Source organism: Hemibagrus wyckioides, linkage group LG06 (assembly GCF_019097595.1).
Source record: "Hemibagrus wyckioides isolate EC202008001 linkage group LG06, SWU_Hwy_1.0, whole genome shotgun sequence".
Lineage (NCBI taxonomy): Eukaryota > Metazoa > Chordata > Actinopteri > Siluriformes > Bagridae > Hemibagrus > Hemibagrus wyckioides.
Window position 1 is genome coordinate 20,869,699 of NC_080715.1, and position 16,239 is coordinate 20,885,937.

The window sequence follows — 16,239 nt, forward strand, 5'->3', positions numbered from 1 at the left end:
GATGCAATGTTCTACATAGACTACTTCTAGTCAGATTTGTACATTAATAAAACTTTTAATCCTGAAATAATGATGTTTCTGGATTAAAGGTTCATGGATCCTTCACATGATGGCAGTAGAGATCTTTAACTCTGAGTGCACATCTTTCAGTGAATAGATTATACTCACAAACCATTTCACATTCACTGGAAATGTTTTTGTATTAGGAAGGGTTCAAATGTTTGTACAAGATCACAGGAATAAGTAAAATCCTTAAACCATGTCAGACAATTTGTCTGCTAAATTTATTTTCCCCCTCAGACTGTAAAGGTTTTGCTCTCTGGTATTGGATTGGTCTCTACCAGACCTTTATATCTTGTCATTTAATCCTTCATGATTGAATTTACATTTGATCCAGAAATGCCTCACTTTGGGGAGACTACAATTCTTTGCTTGAGCAGTTTAATCATCATCTGATTGGATTAAAGATCGGAGGATTTTAACTAAAAAACTAAATTTAAACGATCAGCTTGAAACATGAGAGTAAAAAGCAGCATATATTTTTACTGAAGATAGTTATGTATAAGGAAGTGAGTGCTTCTTTATAAATCTTTTACATAATTAACACAAAATGCCACGAACTAGACTGTATTCTAATTGCTCGTTTAACACAAATGATCACTGTCTATATTAAAATGACAAGAACATAAAATGCACCAAACTATATTACCCAACAAACACAATACATTAAAATTGCACAACTACTGCACCAAACTATATTAAAATATAATGCAATTAACACACAAACGTCACAGACTAAAATACACAACTGGATGTATTTTCACAATTAACAAAAAATGCTACAAAAAAAGCTTTAATAAAAGTACACAACTAACAGAAAATTTCACAGACATTACAATTACAGCAGACACACACACAAATGCCAAAGACTAAAGTACAATTACACAACTAACACAAAATGACAAACTACATTACAATCACACAACACACACACACACACACAATGCTACATCATATTTTACAATTACACAATTAATGCTTGTGTTGTTTTGTCTTTGAATTCCTTCTGCTAAGAAAAGCCTTTTACATCTTATCGAAAAACACACACTAACACACTAAATAGTATTCTTAAGAGACCTGTGGTGCACCATGCATACTATTTTCACATACTATTTAGCACGTTAGTGCGGGTTTTCGAGCATAGCCATACGCTTCTCTCCAGCTGTATTTTTCAGGAGCCGCCCACCCCTCCAAGTCACTTCTGTGTGAGTGACACGCGCGCTGGCCAATAGCAGAGCCAGAGGGAAAGTTAGTCAATCACGCATCCACTCTGATTGGCTGAAGAGCAGCGCCTGAAAATCAGACTTGGTTGAATGGCAATACAAAGCACCCAAAGAGGGTGATGCATAATCAATAGAGTGCGCGCGCGCGCTTGTGTGTTCGTCTAGATGGAAAAACCTGCACCGCTCGTTCAGTGAACACTACAAGCAGCTGCATCTTCAATGCCGGACTCATTCTACGTCGGCACTGGGGTGAAAACTGGTGGTTTTCGCTGCGCTACGAGTATGGAAGGGGTGTGTGAAATGCATCCAGCTCGAATGATTTTGATCGCCAGTGGACAGCTGTGAGGTCACGACAGCGCAAGGACCTTAGAATGTAGGACTGCGTACGTGTGTGTAGGTGCGTCAATCCAACACATTTTTCTGTTTGATCAAGAATCGTGAGTGGGTCGTGATGGTTTGTACACGAGGGGAAATCATCATCATCATCTTCATCCTCACCATCATGTAACCATCTAGTGGGCAAGCGCCGCTCGCGCAGGTTAACGGCTCTCTCGGGATCTCAAGACCAATGGATCAGTGCGGACTGTACGATGGAGTGTTTTTCTGTCCTCTCCGGTCCCAGCTGCTCTCTCTGATCGGACAGGCTGCTCTATTTGTTCCACATGTCAAATGAAGGCATCTGAGAAACGACGGAAATATGGTCATTTTTCCCCGGGTTGGCGTAAAAACACGCACAATTGCGGCTTCACATTGAATATTCCCAGCTCATAAGGAAAGCCAGGAATGCCAGTACCACATGCAGAGCTAATTCCCAGTGCTGTAGGGTTTGTTTCCCATGATGCTTTTGGTTGCGCAGGGATCTGTGCCTAATGAATATATTGCATGTTTAATTATTTTCAGGTCTCTGAATTAGGCCTATTTGCTTTTTTTTTTAATTTATTTTAAAGTTGTGTTTTAGACGTTTGTTTCTGGAACTTCCTACGTTAATTTAATACGCTTCTAGCTTATATAAGGGGATATTATGAAAATAGACTTTCCGGGGCAGCACATCCTCGCAAATGCTTACGTAAAACATTGTTTTTGCTTTATTCAGATGGATTTGAAACAACCTAAGATGATATACATGATTGCTTTTTAAATCCGATGTAAACATCCTCACATGCCGACACAAACGCGGCCTCTTTTATGAACATCCCTGATCCCGGACAGATTAGAGTGGTTTGTTCTATAGAAGTGTGGCGGGTGAAAGCTTAAGTCTCATATGCCGAAATCATGTCCAGGTCGAACAGTGTGAGTCCACCGGGCGTGGGAGCGCCGGTCCTGAGGGGAGGACACGAGCACAGATCGGCCTGGGCTGAAGCCGAGGCCCTCTCTAACGGATGTCCATACTCGGCTCGAACAGAAAAGCTAACGCGCACCAGCAGCCGCTGGAGGAGGGAGGAGGAAGAAGAGGAGGAGGAGGAGGAGAAGAAGATCGCGGAGCGCCAGGCGGGACGCACGAGCTCCGTGGTGGCCCGGGTCAGTTTTAGGTCCAAGTCTGCGTGGCAAGACAGCGGCGGCAAGCATGAGCGCTCATCGCCGCGTCACGTCAATGAAGAAGTGAGACCCAAATCGGTGGAGCTGGGCTTGGACGAACGGACCAGGACCAAGTGCAGGGCGGAGGAGGAGGCGCTCGCGCCCGACGTCGCCTTCTCCTTTGGCGCGTGCTGCCGCGGCGCCATGCACGTCTTCAAATCCAAGAAGTTCCAGTCTGAGAAGCTGGAGAGGCTGTACCAGAGATACTTTTTCCGCCTGAACCAGAGCTCGCTGACCATGCTAATGGCCGTGCTGGTGCTCGTGTGCGCCGTCATGCTCGGCTTCCACTGCGCCGCGGGGCCGTACCACCTCTCCTACGTGGTCGTGTTTTCAGCGTCCATCACACTCGTGCTCGCGCTTATGGTGGCGTGCAATCGCACCGGTTTCCACCAAGACCACATGTGGGTGGTGTGCTACGTAGTGATCGCGGCTGTGCTGCTGGTGCAAGCAGTCGGCGTGGTGCTGGTGCAGCCGCGCAGCGCCTCCGAAGGCGTGTGGTGGACCGTGTTCTTCATCCACGTCGTGTACACGCTGTTGCCTGTGAGGATGCGCGCTGCCGTCATCACTGGTCTCACACTCGCCGCTATTCACGTGCTGGGCTCCTGGAAACTCAACGAGTCAGACCCGTTTTTGTGGAAACAGGTGAGTTGTTTTTTTTCCTTTTGGTGTACTGAGCTTATGAGTTTGCATCAGTGGGACACTCTAAACACTCTTCACGGTTCTCATACTAAGACAGAAAGATGACACAAGGCTGTTATCACGTTTTAACATCAATTGTTTTGTAGAGAAGTTTGCTGAGGTTATTTCTGGTTTCTGGTTTGGAGTGTTTTTTTTTCTGATACACTACAGTGACCCATGTCTTGGATAGTTTTCTTTGTCTGGACATTTTATTTGTTCCCTAGGACTCCGTTTACCCCTCTGTCTACAAAGGATTCTTAAAATTACTTCCTTCTTCCCCCTCCTTACAGTACCCCTGAACTAGCCCTTGCTGGAAAATGTTGAGTTGAACATACTGTAGACCACAGCAAAGCTCGGTCAGTGAGAAGTCACAGTTGCTTGTTGATTATTGATATGCATGCTCACTTGACCCAAGCGTAATTAGCCTATGCATTAATGGGTCTGAATGGGGTTGTTTCCGGTCTGTTGCCAAGGTTACCATAACAAACTCACCAGGATGTACCATGTGACGCAGCTGTGTGACGTGATTATATGGCCTCACTACTGAGGCACAATTTAAGTGATTGATCAAGACTAACAGTGGAATGCTGTGATGTTAACTGAAAGATTCATGGTAGATCATAATAAAACAACTGTATGTTAAAGTTTCAAGCCAGAAAGGTGAGTGTTTATTGTTTATGTGCCTAGTTCTAAATTTGTTATATGACTCAGAGATTGAGTGAGTGTGAAGAGTTTTTCCTAAATGTTTGGCTTCTTGAGTTATTGCATAGCAATTTTTGTAAGAGCACATAGTCTGATGCCATATATGTATATGTGATGCAGTAAGCGAAGCAACATCTACACTAGAACCCTCAAATGTTTTTCTCCTTCTGATGGATCCCTTGATGGTTCTGTGTAGAACCCTACATCATAGTATTTTCTGTTGTATTCTCTAAGAATGTAGTCTCAGTTGAGACCATGACAGGCAGCCATTGGCAATCTATGTCTTACAGTATGAATGAGCACACTGTGACCTCTGAGGTGTTAGACTCTTACTCCTGGTAAATTATACTGATGTTTAAGTAGGTAATATTAGCAGTACTTGGTTAATTCCAGCATGTTTAGCTGCAAAAGGAGGCCACTCTTTCCCTTCATTCCTGTGATATTCTGTCCGAAGTCCACATTCAGTACAGGATAGTAGAGGTGAGCAGCAGTGCTTTTGTTGTTTTTAACCAGTTACATATCTGAAGCCGTCTTCACAAAAAAAATTCTTTTTTTTACCACAAAGAGTACAGAAAGTGTGATATAGATGAGATAAAAAAAACTTCATATAACATTATTTATATTGCTAAAAGTACTGTATGTGAACACCTGACTAATGACACCCATGTGCCATGTTTGGTGAACATCCCATTCCAGATTCAGTTCACCTTTGTTATATTAGCCTTCCATCTCCTGGGAGGGCTTTCTTATAGTTTTGGCGTGACTGTGGAGACTTGCACTTTCAGCCGCAAGAGCATTAGTGAGGTCAGGCACTGATGTTGGGGTCGGGGTCAGGGCTCTATGCAGGCTACTTGAGATCTTCTACACCGACTAAAACAAACCATGTCTCTATGAAGCTCATTTTGTGCACAGGGGCATTGTCATGCTGGACCAGATTTAGCCTTCTAATTTCCAGTGAAGTAATCCAAGGAAATTGTAATCCAAAGATATCCAAACAATTATGTTTCCAACTTTCTCCAACAGTTTTGTGGTGTGTGTGTGTATGTGTGTGTGTATAATACATAGAGAGAGAGATACTCTGGAAAAAAAAAACAAGAGACCACTGCAAAATAATCAGTTTCTTATGTTTTTTTCTTAGATAATTTGTAAACAAATTGTGTTAATGCTTTGGCTAAATAACATTAAGAAATCAGTATTTGGTGGAATAACCCCGATTTGCATGCGTTTTTCCACTTTTTCACATTGCTGTTGGGTAAAAAAGAAAATACATCTTCCTCTTGATGACATTCCAGAGGTTTTCAATAGGGTTCAAATCTGGAGATTGGGCAGTGGTCTCTTTTTTTTTTTTTTTTTTTTTTTTCCCAGAGCTGTGTATATATATATATATATATATATATATATATATATATATATATAATATTAAAAAAATGAGAGAGAGAGAGTTAGATAGATAGATAGAAATTCCCACAACTCATGCAGTAATTATGATCATCTCTCACACAATAAGTTGTGTTTATGCTTGTCATAGTGCACATGGCTGTTGAAGTTGACAATGATCATTCAGTTTGCATGCCCATAAAAGCATGTAGGCTTTACCTTTCTTAGGAACTTTGCTAAAACTCTGCTAATAGGAAAAGAGCACCTCTGGAGTGTCTTACTGAAGAAAAACAATCTTTTTGAACATTTGAACAGGGCAAACACTCATCACCTGTAACCCTGTTCATTGTTTTTAATGGAGAGGAATGCATAAAATCATGCAAATGCCAAATGTGATCTCCGTGAATTTGACCATGGCATGGTTGCTGGTGCCAAATGGGCTGGTTTGAGCATTACAGCAACAGATTAAGCCCTGGGATTTTTGCCTATCCACTGTTACTAAAACTGGACAGTTGAAGGTTGGAAAAAGACCAGGTGACATTTTTCCAGTCTTTAACTGTCCAATTTCAGTGAATCTGTGCCCACTCTAGCCTCAGATTCTTGTTCTTGGCTGACAGGGGTGGAATCTGATTTGGTCTTCTGCTGGTGTAGCCCATCTGCCTCAAGGTTTGATGTGTTGTGTGCTTAGATGCTTTTCTGTCCATCATGGTTGTAGAATGTGCTTATTTGAGTTACCATAGCCTTCCTGTCAGCTCAAACCAGTCTAGCCATTCTCCTATGACTGCTTTCATCAGCAAGGTGTTTCAACCTGCAGACCCTCTGCTTACAGGACTGCAGAGACTGCCATGTGTGAAATTCCCAGAAGATCAGCTGCCTGCAGAACTGCTGCTTGCTGGATGCCCCCCCCCGACCCCACCCCCACCCACCCACACACACACACACACCATTCTGCGTAAGCTCTAGAGACTGTAATGTTTGAAAATCCCAGGAGAATGAGGCCTGAGTGTATATTACCTTGTGTTATTTCTACAGATATTTTTATAGTAGGTGTTATTGTAAAAGGCTTTCTCATTAAAGATTATATACAAAACTGCTAAGAGGAACTTTTACTAAACTTTGAAATGGTGGGGGGTTTGACCTCCATACTAAGATTGATTGATTCGTGAATGAATATCCACCATGCTTGGCTTCTGTGGTTACAGACTGTGTGGTAAACTCATAAACAGTATCCCAAATGCAAATCATCATTAATAAAGTCATCAGCAAATATATTTTTGACAAAATGTCAGCATAGACTACATATGTGTAATGATGGCAGAATTTGTCGTTTCATGTACATTTAATTAAAGTAGACCTCAATATAAATTGTCTTCCATTAGATGCCACAGTCAATTAATATATTCGTAATGCTCAATAATCCTTATGTTATTTCATTCATCCTTCCTTATGATTTATGTCTGATGGTTGTATGAGCCATCAGCATGTGTGTAAAATTATTAAAGTTTCATGACCATGTTAAAATTTTAGTTGCTAATTATAGAGCACAGGACAGTCACGGAGACATTTTTTCCTCAGCTATTTTAGTAATGGTGCTTAAGACAGTTTAGCTCAGTTGTTGCTGTTTTTGGAGTTTCCCTACGTCTTTTAAACCTTGTGTGATTACATTTGTCCTGTGTTTTATTTAAATGAGTCATTTTATCCCATTTTGTAACTGCTGGTGTGTCTGTATTTTTCCTTTTAACAATGTATGCGGAAGAAGAAAAGTCATGTGGGGGCTAGAATCAGTAAAGTGTTGAAACTGTGCAGAAATATAGTGAAGGTTCTGGAGATTTGAGAACCTGAAACTCTACAGTTCCAGTAACTACAGTGCATCATGCATCTAGGTGGTTTGTAGCCTAGCAGAGCCACGAGTGGGTGAAACCCTAGATTTGCATTTTCAGTTTTAGCACTCAGAATATGCACGAATGCAAAATAAATATTCTTTTTCCTTTCCTTAGTGATATTTTAAGAATAGTTATCAACATGAAATCAAAGATCAGTAAGCCTACTTTAAATATTATTTTTGCATTTGGTATTTTTGGCATAATGAAAAGATTTTTTGAACACTCTTTGCCACTGTAAGTGATCCCAGTAAATTTTCCCTGACAACATAGTCTGTTTAAATGGCATGTGTGGGAACGAACCACCGTGTTTGTTGCTCTTTCCACACAATGCTGTTGTCTTTAGCATATCAGATCGCTCTGTTTACTTGACTCCCAGTAGGGCTCTCTAGTTGAGGGCTGGGTTTATGAGATCCTGCTATGACGCTTCTATTAGGAGTGCTCTGATAATTAAATGGAGATGACTAACATTCAGTAAGCTGTGTACATTGATTCCTCGCTGTCTGAAAGAGGAAAGAAAACAGCTGGTGCTACCTAGCCACCTTTGGCACTCTGTTTAACCTTACTGATGTAACAGCAAATGCAGCTTTGCTCTCTATATATAGTTTGTTAGCATAAAGATGACAATGTGGTCATTAATTAGGATTGGGCATTTAAGTTTGTTCTATTCCACTTTTTTTTTATTCTGATTAAACATTTACCATATTTGACACATTTCTTAAAAAAATTCTATAGTGGTTCTTTCAGCAATTTAGAAATAAGCAGAACTCAGACTATATGAATGTAAAGTCTCTGTCTCCCTTTAAAAGTGGATGAGGGCTGAGGGAACCACCTAATGGAGTTAGCATGGTGTCCCCCTCAAGAAGAAAGCTGAAGAGGTAGATAGCGTCTTGCCTGGCAAGCCTCCAGCTGTGGCTGCTGTAATTGAATTGTGCCCCACTATAACGCACACTGGAGCGACTCACTGGAATTCAAAACAGATGTCCTTTTATTTATTTGCCTTTGAGATTCAGCCTGCCACTGGAATGAGTGAGTCTTCTCCAAGCTGGACTGATTACGTGCTTAGCAGAGCTGTTTGCTAAATAAAACATCACCCTGGGAGTATACTGAAGTCAAAGAGCAAATGGGTGATCTTAGTGCATGTTTGACACCCCCTTTTCACCCTGTGTCATGCTTGTATTGAGGATGTCTGATGGACTGGTCTGGAAGATCTTGGAGTCTTGGACAAAGGAAAAGAAGTTTATGATCTTTGGCATGGCAGATAATTGCAAGGTGTTCAGACATCCAAACCATCAGTTTGAAAGTTTAGTATTAGTGTTTGTGTCATTGGACTTGGACTTATTGTTGTTTCTTTTAGCTGTTTTGCCTCTGAAGCTGATATTCATAATTGTCATTTGAACACAGCAGCAATTTATAGTTTAACAAGTGTGAAAGTGATTTAGGCTCTAAATCTGTAACCCGAAATACACCAAATATCTGCTTCACTTACTGTATTTCTATTGGTTCTGGGTTGAATCACTTTCTCACTGGAAATTAATCACTCTAGAGTTCATTGGTGTCACATTGAGACCAACATATTAAGAATCTAAGACAAACCACCTAAAACACTAGGGTTTGATTCAAATGAACTAAACACTGAATATGTGAAAGAACTGAGCTATCAAGTCCAGTTTATTTACCTAAACAGTATGGAATATGTTTTAATGATGCAGTATTAGTTGTGACTTTCAATAAACCAGATACCTGAGGGAGTGCTTTCTGTATATTAGGAACCAAGGACTATTTTATTTTGTAAAACCTCCTAAAGGTACTTTTTTCTATGTTCCAGTGAGAACACAACCATGCTTCCTGTGAAGATGCACATAAACATATTTGTGAACAGACCCCAAGATGGGACTTATGGGTAATTGTAGTTCATAGTGGCTTGTCGTGGAGCCAGTAAGCACACCATCCAAAACTTAATTAATCTGCTCACGTATCTGTCATTTTGAGCGTCAAGCAAATGCTGATTGATTTGGCAGGAAAGTGTATCCTGTAGTGTGGGGGTTGGGTTGCGGGTCCATCACTACTTGATCTGCACTATGCCTGTGTGTGCATGTGTGATCGGGCAAGAGGTGTTGTGGGCAGTGTTAGTGTGGCTTGATCCGTGTTGTGCATATGCAAACAGCTTTATGCATTTCTATTTTAATTATTGGAAATAAAGAATATTGTAGATATACAGTACAAGTATGACACAACTTTGAGTCAAATGAATTTGATCTTTTATTGTACCTTGTGCAGTCTTAATCACATGACCAGCTATAGAATGCAATTTTTCAACTGAGTTTCTGGTCCTAAGTTGTGTGGGGGTTTTTTTTATAATGTAAACAGATGCTGTAACTCGATGTTTACACTATTTTATCTGTAGTCGTATTTTAATTTATAGTCCTTTTTATAGACTAGTTACTGTGTTGGACTACGAATGACACTGCTACACACTGCTCAGGTGCTCTATTAGCATAAAACACAAAGACAAGGTTTTTGTCTTTTTAACCCCCCCCTTTTAACCCCGGGTAGCGGAATGTTTTATTGGGGTTAGAATTGCTTTTTAACCTGGGGATATAAAACCCTAATCTGAGTCCATGCTTTTGCAGTTTTAACCCCACATTGCAATGCCAAACATGAACCGATGTGCTGTTAGAATGTCACAGCTTGATGCAGACATCCAATCAGAAATTAAACAGTGTTTACCTCATATCATGTACATTGTACAGACACAAAAACTGTGTGAACAGTAGCTGTAGCATTTGAGAAAAAAGTACAAAAATAATGTGATCTTGTGTACTGTCTAAAGATAAACCAGATCTAAAACGGCATTAAACTGTCTATCTAAGGGGCGTTTGTGATGTAACTGTAAAAGTATGACACCTGAAAAATTGACCCTATTGTGAATGATGTTTATAGGAATTCTAACACAAAAAGACTAAAACTCATTTTTTTTAATATAATTTAAATGAGATGGTTTAAATGTACATATGAATCACTTGAATAACTTTTAGCATGAAAATACTTCTATTAAAATCTATATACAGAAATCATCTAGAATCATAAAACGTGGTGTAATGTCATGAGACCGATACAGATCAGACAGCATAATAAAATGTATTTAACTGTATATAGGCTTAAGCATACACATCAGGGTGAGGACACAGATGTCAAAATGAATGTTAGTGAAGGTTGGAGACAGAGACAGGATGTACATGCAGTAAGTAAGCAGCCAGAAAACTGAAAGCAAGCATGAAACAGGCAAGGAACTTTTGGAGAATCGATTGTTTAAGACAGTTTGTTTGATGTCAGTTTGTCATTATCAGCAATAAATTCTCACAATGAATTTTTTCACTCTGAGTAGTGGCAGACTTCAGTCTTTGCAGCTCATCAATTCACTATGAAAACTTACATGGGCTGGTTGTGTTGTGTGTGTTGGAGGGTAAACACAAATATATATATATATAGTGCTGTGGCCCTTTAGTGTTTTTTCATCTCTGCCTTTTTTTTCCTTGCTTGTATTTCTCCCATCACAGTGCCTTCATTTGAGGACATGAGAAAAGGGTTCAAGGGGAATCAAGGAAAGGAAATGAGTACAGAGGAATCAATGGCAAGTTGCCAAATGAGACATCTTTGCTGGCTGAAGCATAACTTAAGCAGATGATTTGCTGCATACCTGTATTGCCAGAACAGCTCTCCATATACACAGATTAGCCATAACATTAAAACCGGGTGCTCAGTATTGTGTAGGTCCCCCTTTTGGTGCCGCCATCATTCCTTAAGTCTTCCAAGTGTGTTTAAAACAACTGATATTTCCTTAAAGATGGCGGATTGGTTTCTGAGCCTTGGCTGAAGGACACAAGGCTGCAATCAACTTGCTTTGGAGCAGTATCCATTTTTTTATTTATTTATTTATGTTGGTCTATCTTTTTAGCCCATTTAGCACATTAACATGACATACAAATATACGCACAGCTGGGTTCCAGCCTTCAGAGCTTCAGAATCAGATCAGTATTATGAAGCTCTGTCTCTGTGAAGGCTTGTTTTTTTTTTTCGGTCCCTCACATTACTATGTGTATCATTTTACAATTGTGATTGTATAATTGTCTTTAATATTGAATGTGTATGGTGTTTGCCTGATCTACTAAATTAGTAGTGCATTCTGGGATTTATTATAGCCGTTCACGTTATAATTGTTTCTGACAGTGCAGTTGTTGCTTGGCGCTTTCATCATCATCCTCATCATCTTACCACCCCTTCATCTCAGACTGCGTAGTCATACACACTGCACACGTAATTGTTTCTTTTTACTCCTATGAACACTTTTTCCATTGGATTTCTTTCTGAACTGTTCTGAGAAAGACTATAGGTCTGCCATCTCTGTAGATTGACAAATGGATTTACATGAATTTACATCAATATTTATATAGACAGAGCTTGTCAATATTTGACCATATGCTTGCCTGTGTTTGAAGTCCTGCCTCTTAACACGATAAGAGCATAATATGTTTGCATGTTATGTGTACAGGTGATAATTACTGTAGAAACTCGGGAACGAACCCTCGACTGCAAAGCTTACCTGCGACATTTGTGTGAAAAATGGCTTTTCCTACTTTGTTTTCTCTGCATCTTTGCCAGTGCTTCTTAAACCTAGTCTTTGGGATGTTATACACAGTCTTTCTGCCTGCCTGAATGCAGGATTTTCTTCTTGTCTGATAAATATTAAGCCCTTTGTGGTATCAGATGTGGGCAAAGCACACACACATACTCACTCACATAAAAATAATGCTTTTGATTGTCAGACTGAAATAGTGAAAAAGTGCTGTCTGAAGGGGACAGAGCTACTGTCACTAGGGGTTGCATAAGCTGGTTGTCCAACAAATTCGCTAGCTGTCTTTTGCTAGTGAATTTGTTGCATGATTAAAAAAAAGACATTGTGGTAGATGGTAATGAGATGCAGGCAAAGAGGCTACATGTAATATGTAAATATTTCAGACTAGATGAAGTCACTTCAACAGCCATCTGCACATTGCATTGGGAAAAGTCTTTTTAATTTCTTTAGCACTTTGCATGAAGTTTTTTTCGTGTTTCTTAATACCACTCCCACCTGCTCCCAAAAGGATTCCTTCCACAATTGACTTTATTGTTTAAATGTAAATAAAATGAAGTCCATTGTGAGCAGTGTTGTGTAAAAGTGTTCTTCCAGTGCTGCAGGTTTCACGTCACTATCCAATTCCACTCCAGCTCAAAGAGACTAATCCAGACTTGTTATTGGACACTTTTGAGGATGGAGATGAACATGGAGGAAAAACCTCCAGGATGGTGCTGTAGACATGGCATTCTTCATCTATCAATACACTATAATGAGCTTTTATGCCCTGTTGCATGCCCACAGTTTCAAAATGACAGGTTTATTATATTTCATATATTTTATTGCACCTAATAATTTGTCTTAGTAACAGTGTAGCCTTAAAAAGCATTGTTTGCATGTTTTGCTCTGTAATCCTCTAAAGCACTTGTAAAAACAAAAAAACATTCAAATGTTTGTTTATATATATATATATATATATATATATATATATATATATATATATAATATATAAAAATATTATTATAAGCTATTATAGTGCTATTATAGCTATTATAAGCTATTATAGTGGCTTTTCTGTGTCAAAGTATGTCTTTAAATGATTTCAGAGATACAAGTCTTTCAGAAAGAGAATGTGAACGAAATTAGTTCTGCTTACTTTTACTGAGAAATATTTGTTTGAATTTAGATATTGGACTGTTACCGGACTAGAAACTGGACTTTATAAACATTATCATCCTGGTTTCAATGCAGACATGTTAGCTGAGCAACCGTGTTCAGTTCCAACATGCATACAAAGTCAATATGTTTTTAATGTTTAATTTTAGTATGATGATTAAATATTTAAATGCTGTATTGTGTCACCTTTCTTGTGTATCTCGTGGTTTTGGCATTTTGCTCCCAGCAACGCAAGACATTTGCATGTTCAGCTGTGTTACATCTTTTTCGCTGGAGCATCTAGATAGAAATCTTCCATTGATATTTAATGGATGTTCACTGCGACGTTCCTGTTTCTATTCAGAGGAACTTTCTCCGAATCACTTTTGCTCATACACACAATAAAATAACTGAATGCAGATATTCTCAAAGACTGTCCAAGGGCCTTTACTTCGCTTTAATGAATGTAAAAAGTTTGGAGAGTGAAGATGAGCCATTTGTCAGTTTGAGCCGGATTTCACAGCAGCAATTCACTGCATTTTTCAAGCACTGACATATGTAATGACAGAATAAGTGCAGACATGATTTTAAAAGCTGTATTTCGATGTGGGATTTATTAAATATCATGTCAAACGCATCTACAAATGTAACCAAAAAAAGTGTTGTTTCATAATGCTGGTAATGCCACTGACAAAATAAAGGAAAACATTCTCAAAAACATGTCATGCTATCAAAGTAAAGCATTGAAGAATCTGATCTGATGCACAGGAGATGATAATGAATGTCTCGATAGCAGTAATGAAGGCAGATATAAGTCATTGTATTCAGTCTACTAGATAACTTTAATAGTTGTGGAGATTTGGTATTCTAGCTGAGAATAAGAATTCATAATTGTTCAGTCTTCAGCCGATTATCCAATTACTGCAGTACAAAATGTGAAAACTGTTTTGTTGTTTTCAGGCATGCATGGCTGCCTGTATGTCAAACCTGATCAGCAGAACAAATGGAGATTGCTAGCAAGTACGGAAAGTTTCGTGTTTCGAAAGCATCTGGTTCATGTTCTAGTTGAGCAAAATGTAGAAGTGGTCCTGAATAAACATTTTAAAGGTTCTCCTGAGGACAGGAGGCCTATCAGAGTCTAATTGCATTTAAGCAGATTAATGTTAATATTATCTTTAGGACTAAACTTTCAAAAAGTGCAAGTCAAATATGCTTTTGTGTCCTGTTCATCAGCGAGAATGGACAGTAAAGTAGAGCATGGCTTTCAGATCTCCAAAGCTGTCTAGTGTGAAGAGTTTGACCAGATGCAGTATACTGGCTGTCATCACAGACTTGTGACATTTTCCTTATTCTTGTACCCCGACAAGTCCTTTTTTTTTCTCAAATTTTGCTTGACTCTTTTTAGTTTTATTTTAGATTAATTTTGTGTGAATATTATATTTTGCAAAAAAAACACATCATTGGTGCATTTAATACTATTAACTCTTAATATAACAAAATAAAAATGTAAATTATAGCAGAATAAAATGTTTGCTTAATGTTAAAATGTACGCACAGAGCAGGCAACGATGACTGAAGTAGTATATCTGACAAATCTTTTACTTTAACACGTATCTTTGTCAGGGTTGGAGGCAGTGTATTCTGTACATGTATATAAAGAAGAAGAAGCATGACAGCATTTCACTGAAGAAAGTCTTTGCCTATTGTGTATGCAGATGTGCTGCATGGGTAATAGCTGTACATATGATGTGACAATGCTTTTTTTGTTTAGGAAGGCAAACCAGCTACATTTTATACTAGGCAAACCTGTTTACTGTTCGTGATATTCAAATATCCTCTGTTGAAGGGAAAATACTGACTTCTTGTTCTTGGATTTATACAAATATATTCATAGAATACAAGTATATGCTGTAGAATCTTTTATACTGTGCTCAGATAGATGACTAAAAACAACGACTGACCCACTATATCAATTTATATCAAAAATACATTTCATTAAATCCTGATGTTGAAATGTTTCTATTTAACCTCAAAAAGTGTTGATTGTGTCTTTACAGATTGTTTCTGCGTGTAAAGATTAAATGTTTTATTTATTTAAAATACAAACACTGCTGCAATACTATAAATACACGTGCACACACACACACACAAATGCATATTGTGTTTCATAGAAATACCTTTGAGAATTGCGATATATGATATTTTTTCCCACCTCAACAACAGGTGGTTATTTTTACCTAGCGGTGAAAGCAGCTTTTTGAGAGGTGTGGCTGTGAGGACGCCCAGGTTATCATTGTTTTCGTCAACTTTGTGTGTCCTTAATATAAACTAATAAGTCTATAAAGATGGCAAATATGAGGTAACATCAGATTCATTTATACACTTGTCAACTCCAAGGTAGTTTATTATGCTGAACAAGCTAGAGAGATTTGTAGCAACTAGCATTAAGAATCCACATAGTACAGACTGATTGGAATGTTGTGAGTTCGAATCCCAAGTCCACCAAGCTGCCACTGCTGGGTCGAGCATTATCTAATCAGCCAATCGTATAGCAGCATCATGCATAAAACCATGCAGATACAGCTCAAGAGCTTGAGCTAATGTTCAAAGCATTCATTAGCAAGAAAAAGTGTGATCTTTGTAACTTTAACCATGGCATGGTTGGTGGTGCCAGATGGGTTGATTTGAATATTTCAGAAACTGCTGCTCTTCTGGGATTTTCATGCACAACAGTTTCTACAGTCCTGTGTATGGAGGCTCTGCAGACTAAAACACCTTGTAAATGATTGAGATCAGAGGAGAATGAGCAGACTGGGCTGTTCTGACAGGAACTCAAATGATCACTCTTTACAGCCACGTTGAGCAGAAAATCATCAAAACACGTGTTACTAATAAAGTAGACGATGACTTGATCCTCGTATTCATTTTGCTGCATTAATGCTTGAGCTACTGTTACACAGTAGAAGAAGTGAAT

General features: G+C 38.9%; 1 protein-coding gene across 2 annotated transcripts in view; it reads left to right on the forward strand.

Annotated features, from left to right (window-relative positions):
- Positions 1 to 1,377: 1,377 nt before the first annotated feature.
- The window catches only part of adcy5 (adenylate cyclase 5), a 71,025-nt gene continuing 56,163 nt past the window's right edge, over positions 1,378 to 16,239 (forward strand). For both annotated transcript variants that reach the window (XM_058392706.1, XM_058392707.1), the window contains exon 1: positions 1,378 to 3,500. In XM_058392706.1, coding sequence (XP_058248689.1) covers positions 2,556 to 3,500 — 945 coding nt within the window. In that variant the 5' untranslated portion in view covers positions 1,378 to 2,555. The remainder of the gene's footprint in view (positions 3,501 to 16,239) is intronic.